General features: G+C 31.3%; 1 protein-coding gene across 6 annotated transcripts; it reads left to right on the top strand.

Moving 5' to 3' along the window:
* Window positions 1-2,006: 2,006 nt before the first annotated feature.
* LOC109813623 (calcium-transporting ATPase 9, plasma membrane-type) lies at window positions 2,007-10,158 on the top strand. 6 transcript variants are annotated; one of them, XR_014432165.1, is made up of 6 exons: window positions 2,017-3,362; window positions 3,735-3,812; window positions 4,229-4,297; window positions 4,724-4,834; window positions 6,740-6,829; window positions 9,162-10,158. XR_014432165.1 is itself a non-coding variant. In XM_083070369.1 (5 exons), exons 1-5 carry the CDS (start codon window positions 3,360-3,362, stop codon window positions 9,174-9,176), a joined length of 276 nt encoding a protein of 91 aa, XP_082926495.1. In that variant the 5' UTR covers window positions 2,007-3,359; the 3' UTR covers window positions 9,177-10,158. The 6 variants fall into 6 exon arrangements, 3 of the variants coding, with proteins under 3 accessions (XP_082926495.1, XP_082926494.1, XP_082926496.1); XR_014432164.1 differs by having other exon boundaries at window positions 2,018-3,362; window positions 6,740-6,920; XR_002241020.3 differs by adding an exon at window positions 4,414-4,488 and having other exon boundaries at window positions 3,137-3,362; window positions 6,740-10,158.
* The last annotated feature ends 5,785 nt before the right edge of the window (window positions 10,159-15,943 follow it).

Genomic DNA, 15,943 nt, shown 5'->3' with positions numbered 1-15,943 from the left:
AGGTTAGTATCTTGTTCTATTTTTATTTCCTTTTTTGGAATGGAATGTCCTAGGATCTAGTGAGGATAGAAATGAGATATGAGATTGGTTTAGCTATATCACCATATTTAAAGTATCTATAGTTTTGTTCTAAATTTTTTATACCTTTATTTTGTTTATGTTACAGGTTTTAGAGTGAAACTGGTGGTGATTGTGACAATTTAGATTGTGTATATTGAAGACATCTTACTGTTTGATACAAAAGTTTCACAACTCAAAAAAAAATAATGAGAGTTCATAAAAAGAATGCAATAGTTACACTTAAATGATTTTGGTTTTATCTCTGATAAAGAAGAAATTCCATGTTATTGCAAACTTGACAAATTAGTGTTGTCTTTTGAATGATACCATGATGGACAAAAAAAGGTTTATATAAGAAGTTTATCTTTATTTTAATTCATTAAATGCATAAGTTCATGCTTGCAAGTGTTACAATATAGTAAGTTTTCAATTCATTGTTGGAAGTTAATAAGGAAGCAATGGATCCAAAGTTGTCATGATTTAGATGTTTAAAACATAAATTTGTAACATTTGTTAAATGTGGCAAAAGGTGTCAATTGACAACATTTATAAAATGTTATAAGTGATATGCTAAAATATTGTAAAAGATGTCAGATTTTATCATTTATAAAATGTTACAATTAGTATTTTAAATTGTTGCTAAAACCTTTTAGCAAAATACGCTTTATACTATATTTGTAAAAGTGTTGCTAATTATGATTGGTAACATTTTTCTTAATTTAGTAAAAAAAATTAAATGTTGTTAAATTTGAAAGATGTTGTAGTACAAATACAATGTGAATTGGTAATGAATTATTTCCACATGTGATATAAAAAGTAATACACAACAACAATGCAAAAAATAATGATGAATCAGAATTGTTTTTGTGACACCCTCTACCCCAACATACATATATAGTAATTGTATAAAATAAATAAAATAAAATACAATTCTTCAACATAAGACGATCAAATCTCCAACAACATAAGGGTAAAGAGTTCACATTCATAAACTTAATCCAAATAACATGTAGAGAAATTACAAGGAAATGAAATTGAATTTTTTTCAAAATGATTTAATAAAAATAACATTCCAATCTAATCCTATTTAAGCCCCGATGTCACATGTCCTATCAGAGCAAATCCTAACATAGAAGCCTAAGTTTCATCACCAACATCATCAGCCTCATGCTGATAATAACCTGTATGACAGTTAGAGAAAACAACACAAGAGAAAAGGGAGTGAGAAACATCTCACTCTGACTCACAATGTAGAAATATATGCCAAATAGCCAAACACAAACAAAAACAAGTATAACATAGATAAATTAATAATAACATCACACTCATCCAAGACATAAACCATCACTTTATCATATAACATTAAGAATGCATATGCATGGACACGGACTACATATTATCATGCATGTGGCGCCAGTAAAACATCACATGGCATATTGCCGCTAGCAATACACGAAGAGTAGTCTAGGAGTACATGCCGGGTTACACCCTCTGGGCACTCTCACTAGAAGGATATACTACCAGAGTCTCGTCAGGATAGCTAAGTCGCGCAAGATACATCCCATGCACACAATGGGCGAGACTGGGACTTCCAAACCGAGCTATCCCCAATGACTAATCCCCAAAGCTTTTACACTAGGGGGCCTTCTCTGGCGGTGTATTCCATATCGTACCCTTAAAACACTTATGCAAATGATGCATGTCAATCACGACTCTATGCATTCTCATATCACATTATCATTTCCCATGGTCATTTCACATCATCACATTTCGTCATCACATTTCATATTATCTCATCATATTCACAAAGTCTCCACAGAGCACTTTAATTTATATCAAAACTCGTTTATTTATAAAATTAAATACATATTTACATTATACATCACACAAGGAACGTAACAGAACATTCAAAAAGCAAAACAGAAAACATTTATATTTTGCATGTTTTCTCATAGGGTTTCCCGTAGAAACCCACAGAGCACTCTAAATCATATCAAAACATATTTATTCTCAAAATTAATCACATACTTACACATTACATTCAACAAGGAATACAATAGAGAAATCAGATAGCAAAACAGAAAATATTCATATTTTGCCTGTTTCTCATAGGGTTTCCCATAAGAACCCATAGAGATCTCAAATCATACAATTAATTGCATATAAGAAAAATAATAAGCAAAACAGATACAATTGAGAGAAATCCCTCATACATGAGCATACAAAAATACAACAAACACAGGATTGGGGGCCAATCCCACTACCCAGCATACAATCTCACACCCAGAGCGAGGTTTCTCACTCCCCCCCTTACCTGGATGAGCAGAAGACGGATGGTCTTGGTGTGATCTAAGATCGTTCCTGAGTACTCTTCCTTAGAGCTCTTTGTTTCTCCTCTCTTTTTTTTTTCCTAACCCCTCAGAATGCAAATGAGGCAGATAGGGTTAACACTACCTGATTCCTTTCTTAAAATTAATCTATTGGGCTGGGTCAACCCAACCCATTTTCCTTCTCTTCTAACCCACTTCTCTTTCTCCTCAAAATAATTAAATAAAATAAATACATGTATATTATAAAATATTTTTCCTCTATAATAATAATATATTTCTGACCCAAAATATAATAATAAATTTCAATAACAAAATATCATATAAAATCAACCTTCTCTTAAAACATATAAATATTTATTTAAAAATAGTAATAAAAATACTTATTTAATATGTACAAAATAATTGTCCAAAATAATAATTATTTAAAACGTACAAAACAATATTTCTATATAATTATTAAAATAATTATGATCAAATATCATATAATAATAATAATAACAATAACCTTTTTGAAAACTGGGGTGTTACAATTTTTTTATTCAAATAATTGAAAAGAGCTTATTAGTAATTTTTAATAGTTTAAATAAAATATATAAAAGGAAAATAGTCACTACAACAAAAAGTATCATTAACGGTAATTATTTAGTGGCAATAAGACAATTGCCTGCATATCATCATTAGCTCAAGTTTTTAGTGGCCAATAAAAATTAACCGATAAAATTTTATTTATAGTGGCAATTAATGTTAAATTTTTATTTTGACTTTATTTTTTTTACAAAATTCCTCACACCCACTCTCACTGTCACTCTCGCACAGTCTTCAGTTTTTCTTTGCACGCATCACTTCTCACTGTCTCATCTCACTCTCACTCTCACTCTCGCGCGGTTTCAAGCTTCAGCCATGGCTTCTTCTATCTCTTGCTCATAGCTTCAATGGTTGCGTCAACTCATTCTCTTATTGGATCCTCATATGGTAATATCTCTTGTGATTTTGTCTTCAATTTCAATTTTAGGGTTTGTTTTGTATGATTCATTTCTTTTATTTCCATTTCAAACTCTTTCTCTATCTCCATCTCTTTCTGTTACAAAATGAAATTTCGATTTCATTATGCTTTTTGTGTTAATCTTTTAAATACAAAATAGTTATGTTTGGAAATTTTGGAAAATTTGGTTTGGGAAGGGGAGTTGTTGGACTCATGTTGATCATGCTCTGTTGCTATGTTAAGTGCCTAAAATTTCTAATGTAGTGTAGTTCTTCATTCACAGTTATCACTTTGTAGTAGATCTTGTCAAATCTATGAGACATGAATTTCCGTTACTTATGGCTGCTGCATTGCATATGCAGATTCTAAAGAGAAAAGTCATCTTTCTATTGCGGGCTACTGATTGCAATCTTGCGGTTTGGTTTGAGCAACTAAAACAGGTTCACATTGTTAAATGTTCTAGACCACTAATATGTTATCAATTGAATTTGTTAATGTTGTTTAAATAGCTTTCTTATATTTAGTTACGTGGCATTTGCTTTTCCTAGTTTATGGAAGTCAACATAAGCTAAGTGATGATAAATGTTAAATACAGCATTGGCTAGCATATCATAATATGAGCTAAGTGATTTATTGATTTGTTTCCACTACTTTGAGATGGCACTGGTCTTCTTGTGAATGGTAATGACTATTGACATACAAGTTGATTGATGGTTCTTTACTAACCTGCTCTTGTTTTTTTAAATTAAGTTTTAACTGGCATTGCTTCTGTGGTTCTTATTTGATTAATTTTTGAACCATGGTATCAATATCTATTTATCATTACATTCTGTGCATGCAATAATTGCTTTGGTAGGTTGGTGGAGGAGAGGTGGAGGTGTCAGGATCTCCTACAAAGACGGCAATTCTTTCTTGGGCAGTGAAGGTACCCTTACTTTTTTCTCCCATTTTCCTGCTTTGCTTTAGACTGGTAATGATTTTGAAGGTGAACTAATCTGTTGAGTCCTGGTGGCAATTGGGGATGAATTTTGAACTTGTTAGATCAAATTCAACGATTCTCCATGTCTTCTCCTTCAATTCTGAGAAAAAGCGAGGCGATGTTACTGTGAAAAACTGGTAATTATTTGATACAAATGTTTTCAACGCATGGCTTGTTTACTGAATCTTATAGCCATTATGATACATAAATATTCATCCCATGCACTTTCAATTTTAACTCTCATTTTTAACTTATTTAATTTACAGAAGTAGATTAGTTTTACTTTTCTAATATTGAAACATATCAATTGGATGGTTTGCATCATCTTTCATATGATAATCACAAAAATAATGAATGTAACTTGCTTGGCAGACGGACTCTGCAATACATATACATTGGAAAGGATCTGTGGAGATTGTTTTAGGAACTTGTACTCAATATGTTGATTCTGATGGTCACTTGAAATCTATTGAAGAAGAAAAGGTAAGGAACAACAACTTCATGTGATAGAAAGTTTGTTGAGGGAATTAAAATTATTGACCTCACGTACTCTATGTTAAAGGTTTTCTCTTAACAATTATATTAAAGATAAATATTATTTCAGGGATATAATTAGTGATAATTTTAAACAATAATTTGATAAATACCTAAAATATATGGATTATTATTTCTAAATTTATAATATGAATGTGTTTTTAAATTAATTTTAAATCTATTTTTTAAAATAATAAAAAAGCATTGATATTATGTAGAATAAAGTGCATTAGTTGACGGTTTAGAAAGTAAAAAAAATCATTTTTTTGGCAATTTAAAACTGTTAGAAAATGTAAATAAGAAAAAAAATGCAATTTTGTGGTGGTTTTAAACCGTCAAAAACTGTAAAACAAGTAACACATTAAAATGCTTTTTGTGGCAGTTTTAAACCGCCACAAAGTGATTGACCCAGTCATCCGATATGTGACAGTTTTTAACCGCCAGAAAATGCCAAAATAACCGCTACAAATTACACATTTTTTTTTCTGGCCATTTAAAAGGTCTTTACCAACACTCACTTTAAATGTCACTAATAATTTTACCGACCCCAAATACACTAGTCATAATCTAATTGTCGGTAAAGATATTAATGGCCATTTGTATGGTCGCTAAATAACATAAAAATTGCCACAAAAAATCATTTTTGGTGTTGTGAGCTTCCTTATACTTTTCCATGAATAGACCATTTGGCAAACTTTGCACCTTAGCAAGCACTTTTTTTAGTGGTTAGTTGACAGATTAAGAATCATTAAACACTTTTCACAATATCTTCCAGTAACTAACTAATTATATACACAAGAGAAGTGGATCATATTAAGTTATAGGAGAGTAAGACCAAGAAATATTAAACATCAAAACCTTTTATAAATAGTTAAGATTGTAGCTAATATTTTACTCTAATGTAATCTACAAACTAAATATTTATTATATATAATTAAAATTTATAATAAATTATATATATATAAGTATTATGTTTGAATATATAAATTATTTGTATAAAATATATATTTTTAAGTATATAAATTATATTTTAGATTTATAAGAAATAATTTATATTATAGTGTAAGATTATTTTTATTTATTAATTTATTTTCAAATATTAAAATTTAATTCATAAATCACTATGATAAATAAAATTAGATAAAAAAATTCAAAAGAAATACCTACAAATAATTTTTTTTTGAAAAAAAGACTTTAAAAACACTCTAGAAAATGTTCGTGTTTAATATATAGAAGATGACTTTAAAAAAAACTAAAAGGGAATTACGTAACTTTTTTAGAGTTTAACTAATTTTTATATAGTAGTAGGGTAAAGATATTTACTTTACTAATTATTTATAAATCATAACATCCTATTTTTCAAAAATAAATTGTCTTAATAATATTTATAATATAAATTTAATTTATTTATTTAATCAGACTTATAGTGTAAATAAAGGTGTTTTAATAAATAAAATAAAATATAGATAAGTCGTGGGTTTGAGAAAAGCTTTTGGATTTTGACTCTTGAGCCTAACTCAAAGTCTTTTTAAAAAGGGAGACAAAAAAGGTTAGGTCATATTTTGCATCAATTTTTAAACTATAAGAGTGTTTACAAAGGAAAACCTAGAGAAGAACCTCTGTGTGTAGAGGCTACGAAGATGACAAAAGAGTGTGTTTATGCCTTGAATTGCACCATCTGAGGAACTTATCAGCTATATACCTCTACCATGATTGTGTCCAATTTATGGGAGACAACTCCATCAACAGTTGCACCAAACAAAATTGTCCAACAGGATAAAATGAATTCTAATTTAATATCAATGGTTGGATGTACATGTATCTTATGACCATGACTAATTTGTAAAATGATAGAAAAAAACCTAAAGGAGAACCCCGGGGAGCAAATGGAGTAGCCTTAGAATGACAAAGATCGTCAATGCACATTGGAGATTGTCATCTAAGGTAAGAGCGGGAATCAAATTGTTTCACTGTGTGGGCACATATGAGGCATATGGTGGTGAAGCAACCCTTAAGCCTCCAAGCAGTTATTTTGGTATGCATTTGATGATTTGAGTATCGTTATGAAATTATTGTTTTGTTTGTTTGTGGATGATGATGAAATTTATTAATCGTGATGATTGAATGGTGATATTTGATGAAATTAGTTTGAAGATGATTGTTGATTCTCTTCAACTAGTTTTTATGTGCTCTCAATCTTCTTTCATGGATTCCAAAGCTTGAAAAAAAGTGTAAAATGATGGAGAAGGAAAAGGTTGAGGTGCACCAATTCAAGGAAGATAAGCAAGAGTGGTGAAGAACTTGCTACAAGGAAAAATTCCTTGATAAAAGTTCATAAGAGAGAATTTCTCCAAGAGAGAACTAAGACTTTTGGAAAAGAAAAACTCAAGTTTATTTTTCAATTGCATAAAAAATGCTCGAATACAATGAGGGAGAGAGAAAGAGAGTTTGGTAGCTTGTGGTGCTAGTTAGACTAACCAAGTTTAAATGTAACCTAGGTTAGGTTAACTTGTACTCAAGACTACTAACTTTAGTTACAATTTCAAAGTTGTATTTCCCTCCTAAAAATGTCACTATCTTAGATCTAGAGGAGCTAATAGAAGCTTGCCTCATGGAAAGACAAGGAAAGTGTTAATCATGTTAATATCTTAGATCTAGAAGAACTAATGGGGTATTGCCATATGGCAAGGTGTCAAAAGTATGATTAGGTGTGACACATGTAACTTGTTAGAGTTTGAATTGATCATGTGAGCATCTTGTCCACCATGTGGATGTCCACTTACATAGACCACATGTCCATGGTGCTCTCATGGGCTAATTCAAGCTCAATATGCTTATGTCTCATTTTCTAGTTACACCCCCTAAAATACTATTTACACCCCTAAAAATAAAATTTGCAAGAAAATAAATTTCTTTACTATTTGACTTAAACATACAAGGTCAAAATTAAGAGAATATTTACAAGGAAAAACATTGTCAACGAAGAGAAAGTAAACTATCAAAAGCAACCCAAAGTTTAATAAGAGTTTGGACCTTCTTCCTTTAAGCCTAGTCTACTCCTCTTGACTCCTTTAGAACTTGGCCCCTTGGAATAATGTCATTAGATATGTTATGTATGGTGAATAAATTGGGGACTAGGGTTCTATGCATGATTTGGATACTTGGTGTGATTTGTTTGATTATGAAATTATTGATGTATGAAGATTTTATTTTGGAGTAATTATATTGTGTATTGAGTAACCTTGAGTATTTTTATGTTGTGATGCAAAATACATAAAGAAAATGTGAGAATCGTGTTTGAAAAAGTCAAGTCTGAAGCGATTTCACAACTATGAATTGATAAGCACGATTGTGTTAAAGTGAAGCACTCTTACGCAAGTCTATTTAAAAGGCACCATGATCGTATTTTAGGGAAGCATGCATGTGCTAGACCGAGTGAACCATGGTCGTGCTTAAAGGATGAAAACTTTATGTGTGATATGAGATGCTTGTGTGTAATGTATGTGATAGAAAACATTGTCAGATGTATGGGATAAGATGTGTTGTTGTTTGACTTGAGAACCTAGTGTGCAATGTTTAACATGCATGTTAAGAGATGTTGATGATTTGAAGAAGTCTAGGCAGAGGCTTGATAGTGGTGAAATCCTAGCAAGCTTGGTCTTGTGGAGAAGTCTAGATAGAAAGGTCTGGCCAAGTGATGTTGTTGGCCTAAGCATGTGTGTCATTGTTGTTTGTGATTAGTGAAGTTGTTTGGAGTTCATGCATTCACGCATACTTTCATTTAGAGGTGGTATTAAATCTATATAGAAGAATCTTTATGGTCTTCTACCTTGACCTTGGGTTGTTTTAGTGGGGATCATCTAATGAGTATGGGAGGTGACCATGCGCCATTGTGATATCCCAACTAGATCTTGATAGATTTTCTCCTAGTTAAGAATGGAATGAGAGTGTCATCTAAAGAGTGGTGATTCGGTCCATGTGTTCCAAGGCTACCTTGTAATCGGAGCGCCTTTGGTGATTTTGGAGATTGGTACCACATGTATATAGAATTTAGAGCATGAGTTTGCACGAGTCCTTAAGGAATGTTGTTGGAAATTAATTTTGGTGTATTAAATGAGAATGATTTATTGATTTTTGAGTTGACATGAATGATGTTGCATGTTGTGCATAGATACTATCCTTATTCTTCATATGTGCTTATAGATGTGTGAGACATATTCTCACTTTTCGTGTTTTTTTTTTGTTTTTTCTTGTTTGGGTTGAACGCTATATGTAGAAGTTGATCAGGTAGATGAGTTTAAGCCTGCAAGAAATGAAGCTTAAGCTTCAATTTATGTTTGATGGGATTACTCTTATTATTGTAACATTGGGGCTAGTGAATTAAATTACATTTTCTTTGAGCTTTATCTTAAAAATGTTCTATTCAGTTTTGGGTTTCCTTTGGAGAATTATAATGCCTAAACATATTTTATTTGTGACCTTACTATTATTTAATTTCTATTTAATGTAATTGGAGTTTTGTACATAGGCATTTGATATGTGAATCCTTTTACTTACATGCAAAAATTCTTTTAAATTGAAAAGGAATATATTTCCTTAATAATATTCATGAAAAATATTTTGAAGCAAAAGAGTATCACATAAATCATAGGTATGACTTATAAGTAAATTACTATAAAATTAATAATTTTTAATTATATATGAAAATATTTATGAATTGATGATAATTTTAAAATATATTTTAATTATTCATATATAATATGACTCTTAATCACTATTATCACTCATGTATATCAATTATATTAAGTAGATTATCCTCTTCTTCATCCATCATTGTCATTACTATCATCACCACCAAAAATTATGATAATAATAATAATTATTATTTTATTTATTTCCCATAATATTAACAATTATTTTTAAAAAAATTATTTGAAGTACAATTACATATTAAATGCGAACATTTCTTTCTATAGATACTTAATTATTAGTTATTGCATTATAAATATCTAAAATCATTTTCGCTAAAACAAAAGACGAATTTTTTAAAACTAAAAAGATATTTTAAAAAATTATTTTTTAAAGAAATAGATAAAAAGTTATTTTGAAAAACAAAAATGCTTATTAAAAAAAGTACACAATCACTAAAAAACATTACTTATTTTATTAAAAAAAAAAATTTTTAAAAATTAAACAAATGATTCTTAACAAATATTAATATACTTTTTTGTTCATGATTATGATTATAGAGTATTCACCCGTCAAATAATAGAGATTATATTTCTCAGAAGTTTAACAGAATTGTGAATATAGAAATCCTCTTTTGATTTAAATTTCCTACATTTATAAGGATTACGATTTGATTTATAGTTACTTGATGTAAACGGCATGATTCTTTTCTATAATCATATAATAATGAAAATTATGTAAAATAATAAATTCCCTCGTGTAGCATTTCTTTTACTTTGCATTTTCCCTTTCATGTTAACAACAATGGTTGAAACCAAACCAAAACTATATATATGATAGTGAACCAAAACTATATGATAGTGAACCAAAACTATATGATAGAATGGGTATTAGCCCAAAGTAAAATAGTCCAAAAATTTTATTGAATAGAATTAGTTTATTTTAAACATATTACATTTTATTATTTTGTAATTTCTTTTAATTTCCTATTCTTAAGATGTTTAGCTACTAAAAGAGAGACTATACTAAAAAAAGTCTAATTTTATAAAGAAAATAATAAATAAAAAGAGAAACAAAGTTAAATTTATTCATTTTCTTCATATTCTCAATTACATCATATTGTTATTTTTTATAATCAATAATCACTAACTTAATTGGATGACAACCTACAAATATCATTATCTTAAAGAATTAAAAAAATTATAAGATAATAAAAATATAATATATTTAAAATAAACTAACTCCATTTAATAAAGTCTTTGGATATTTTACTTTGCACTAGCACCCATCCAATGCTAATCGAAGAGAATTTCTTTCTTTTTTTTTTTTTACACCAACGAAGAGAATCTCTTGACTTAACACGGTAAAAAATCTGAAAGAGTCAATTAACAAGTGATCTAGTCTTTATTAGTGCAAATTCCTATCTACAAGAAGACAAAGAATCTTCTAGATAGTCAACGCACAAGAAATTTTCATTTGACATTGTCAACCAAAAATCGTGAGTCCTTCCTTCGTTATGGTCAAGGTAAGGCATCACAGATGTTGTTACGTATTCTATTAAGTCACATTATTTATTCATTGGTGCCAAGCTGAATATATTAAATTAGTGTATACGAATCCTAGTTGTTACATATTCTATCAAGTCACAATACTTATTTGTTGGTTGGTGCCAACCTAAATATACAAAACTTGTGTACGGTCCCTAATTTAAGGAGTATAATTAAGAAAGTAGTAGTGTGTGTTAGTGAACTTAACTTTAATTAACCATATTATTATTTAAAGTTTATATCTCGACATCTTGAATTCACATCTCTTATTTATATGTTATTAATTTGATTTCAATTTATTATTTACTAGTACAAAAGAGGTATTTTACGTCGGTTATTTTCGGATTTTTACCTCGTAAATAAGTCCGCCGTCAATGCAGGAGACGTAAATTTACGTCAGATCCACCATGTCCGACGTAAATTAATGGTTTCCATCATGCATTACCAAATCATCCTCCTCGTTATCGACGGCGTCTACCTCTCTCGTGTCGCCAACCGGAAGCCCCAGGTTGGCTTCGAGGCTGTCCTCCTAGCCCTCTACGCGCATGAAACAACTTCACGCGCCGCCCAACCGCTTTCTGTCACCATCCCCAACCTCACAAACCCCAGCATCTACCATGATGCCAAAGCCCCCCCAACAAAAACACCACCCCTGAGGTGGCACTCGTGTCCCCCACCCTTGAACCCCACGACATCGTGAGGTCCCAAACCGCGGCCTCCACGTCGTTGTACCAACTCGCTAGAGGAGGTGATCCCACTGCGGCGCACCTCTAGTGCTACCACGCAATCGCGCCAAATGCGATCGACAGCGACAAAGTACTCGGTGGAGGAGGCGTCGGGGACGGTAGCGAGATACTTGACTGTGCACTCGATGACAACGTGGTAGGTGTGGCAGAGGGAGGTGGCGGAGGCGTCATTGGAGAGGGGCGCCTCGAGGAGTTTGAGGATGTGGAGGGCGGTATCGGGGAGGGAGGCGTGGAGGAGGAGGGTGTGCTTGAGGCGGAGATTGGCGCCAAAGAGAAGGAGTGAGGTTAGGGTATTTTGGACGGAGTCAAAATAGGCACCAAATTGATAACATATACCTACATGTGTAGGGACATATAAGTTTTTTAACGTCAGACATCACGAGGTCCAACGTAAAATTTGAAATCTACGTTGGGTCTCTCTAAAATCCGATGTAGATTTCAAATTTTACGTCAAACATCATGGTATCTGACGTAAAAAACTTGATTTTAATTCCAAAAATGCCACCACGTTTTTTTACGTCGGATTTTTCTTTGTCTGACGAGAATACAGTGACGTAAATTCCATATTTTGTACTAGTGATTGTGAAAATTTTGCTCCAACATAATTTCATCGAAGTTTTTAAAAATATTGTTTAATTGAACGAAGTGGCTCTGAATTTATTACGATGAGCTGTATTAACAAAATGAATTTATTATAGAAATATTTCATAAGAAAATATAACTCATTTTCACCAGATTGACTTCTATAAGGATAATAGAATCATTTTATAAGGATAGTATAACTCATTTTCACCCAATCGACCTTTATAAAAATAAAGTGATATTTCTCAATTGTGAAAGCAAGAATTAAATCCTAATCCTTAATCAAAAAGTACAAGTATCAAATCGTTTGAGCTAATGACGATTGGTTTCAACCTTTTTTTATATTATAAGTATTTTTTTATTGAAAATAATTCTATTGAGTCAAATAAAATTATTTTATGGTAAAAATTTTTATATGAGTATTTAATGAAACTATATATTCAAAATTTTGACTTGAGATTACTAATTAAAAATAGTTATTTCCATCTCATATGATTTAAAAATAACCCACTTTTAATTCTTATCAAATAGACTAAAATGATTTCAAAACAATAACCTTAATGTTTGAAATTGTCCACCACCTTACACCCTCCCTGAGTATATGCTTTAACAAGAATCACATAGGAATGGATTTATACAATAAAAACCTCTAGTAGAATACCTGGTTGTAACCCAACAACAATAAAATATATTACATAATCTATTTTAAGGATTAACGACTTACCCATTCAATAACTTTGACACCAGACATTCCCAAAAAAGATATTCTACTTTTAGGTCGGGTGAAGTTAATAAAAAAACGCTTATTGACATTTCAACCTTCTTTCTCCTTTCAAGGTTGTCTAACAAAAAAGAGAATTCAATACTTCTTAAAGAGTACTGAATTATTTTTTAATTTGAAATATCAATAGAAAACTAAACCTAAAAATAAATTAAATAAAATATATTCAAGTCGATAACATTATTATATAATTAATAACTTGTTCTCAAATTATTAAGTGAATTTTCATTTTATATAGATGTGCAATGAAATCATAAATGAAATGAAGTATTAAATAATTATTAAATTTTTTAAAATTTGCAAACTTAATTTGTACATTAAGAACTTTAAATTCAACAGCTGAATTGTTGAAATTTGATGTAAAACATGAGTTATTAAATAAAATAAGTATAGGTAAACTTATTATTGGAGTAAACAAATTCCTCTATATATATATATATATATATATTCAAATTGACATATAATGTTTATGAATATATTTTAATTTAAATTTATATAATAAAATTTTTAATAATTTTTAAATTTTATAAAAGCCTATTAACTTATCTATTTATCGAAAACTTTTAAAGTGGACAAAGTAGCAGTAAGCAGCATAGGAGATTTTAGTGAAATTCTTTTTTCTTCTTATTTTCGTACACAATAAAATAATCGAGAGAATTTTATATTATTCATTTTTTATGTGCATGTTGTAACGACCCGCCATGACCGTCACACTACGAACAACCTTACACTACTGAAATATATATATTAAAAGAGTATAATAAAATATTTTTACAACACAAGTTGCTAATCAAACAACCAATAACAACCAATTATATACAACAAAATATGCTACCATAAAGTAGCCTACAAAAAAATCTATCTCCAGGCACCTCCTGTGGCTTCTAGCAGCTATCTCCAGTCTATCCCTGCCCTGCTCCCATACAACGTATGATCATCGCAGTCCAAACCACATGGAAACATGCAAGGGTAAGCTAGAGATAATAAACAACTCATAATAATTTAATATACAACATAACAACTATAAAATCATCTTCGCATTCGACACATGAGATAAACAACATATATACTATATATCTTAACATCATTTCAACTTACAACACAATCACAGCTTAACAACACAACAACGAATATACAACTCATATCAACAACAAATCAACTCATCAACAACTTATGCGTCGTCACGCATTTTGACTCGGAGATCTCCTACAACATGATAAGTAGTCTAAGTGGCTAGGTCCTACCAAACCGATAACACAACAAATTTGGATATCAATCCACAACACAATAATGGTTTCTCAGACTTGGCCACTTAAACAAGGAAGTATAGTACTCGGTTAGGAACTAAGTTCTCGACTTTGTACTATACTCAAATTGGTCACTTGTAATCGATATAGGTCGACCTGACCCCTATACCGTGGTCGCTTTGTAATCGGTATAGCTCGACCTTGCCCCTATACCGTGGTCGCTTTATAATCGGTATAGCTCGACCTTGCCCCTATACCGTGGTCGCTTTGTAATCGGTATAGCTCGACCTTGCCCCTATACCGTGGTTGCTTTATAATCGGTATAACTTGACCTTACTCCTATACCGTGGTCGCTTTATAATCGGTATAGCTCGACCTTGCCCCTATACCGTGGTCGGTTTATACACGTGTGTCTCGACCCTGCCCACACACGGGATCAACTAAGTCCTAGAGGAGAACAACACAACGACCACTCCAAGGGACAACTTCCCAAGGAGGGTTTTATAATAAATTGGGCTCTCAGAGCACCACAACTATCTCAATCCACACAATGGGATGAGCAACTTCGAAAACATCTCCCCTAGTCCTAGTGATCAACAGCTTATCATCACAGCTTACTCAGCTTACAACTCAACAACACAGCTTTACAGCAGTAGGCATCACAACAACTTTACAACAATAGGCATCTTAACAACTTTACAGCAATAAGCAACTTAACAACTTTACAACAATAAGCAACTTAACAACTTTACAGCAATAGACAACTTAACAACTTTACAACAATAAGCAACTTAACAACTTTACAACAATAGACAACTTTACAGCAATAGACAACTATAGTCATCAATCTCAACTTTTAACAACTTTAAACAACATAGCAACTTTCAACTCTATACTCAACATGCATCTCTATGTAATTATACAACTATACAACCTTAATAATTTTAACAACATGCAAACAACTTAATTAAACAACTATAGTCATAAATCAACACAACTTGTAAACAACTTCACAACTTAACTACAACATGCATTTTGCAACAACATCATTAATAAATATTTAATCAAATATTAGCAACCAACAATATTTTCATCACATAACACAACTCATACTAATCAACCTAAGTACCCAAAAGAGTTCCCAACTCACATACAACCAACAACTTTACAATCTAGCTTCCCTTACCTGAAGATTGGCTAAGAATAGCCAAGAAGCGGAATTCCCTTTTCCAAAGCTCAACCCGGAACTTCAATCCACCCAAAGCAAGCTTCCTTGTCCAGAGTCCTTCTCTCTAAAACCTCTCTCTAAAAACCTTCATTCCTCTTCCACCCTCCAACTCTATTTATAGACATTCAGGAGTAGCCAGAACGGCCTGTACCGAAACCAGAACGGCCCGTTCTGCACTCCTTCAACACGTACAAAAACCACATGTAGAACGGCCCGTTTTGAAATCAGAACGGCCCAT

The sequence above is a fragment of the Cajanus cajan genome, chromosome 3 (assembly GCF_000230855.2).
Source record: "Cajanus cajan strain Asha chromosome 3, NIPB_CcT2T_4, whole genome shotgun sequence".
Classification (NCBI taxonomy): Eukaryota; Viridiplantae; Streptophyta; class Magnoliopsida; order Fabales; family Fabaceae; genus Cajanus; species Cajanus cajan.
This window is presented reverse-complemented; position numbering and strand designations above follow the sequence as displayed.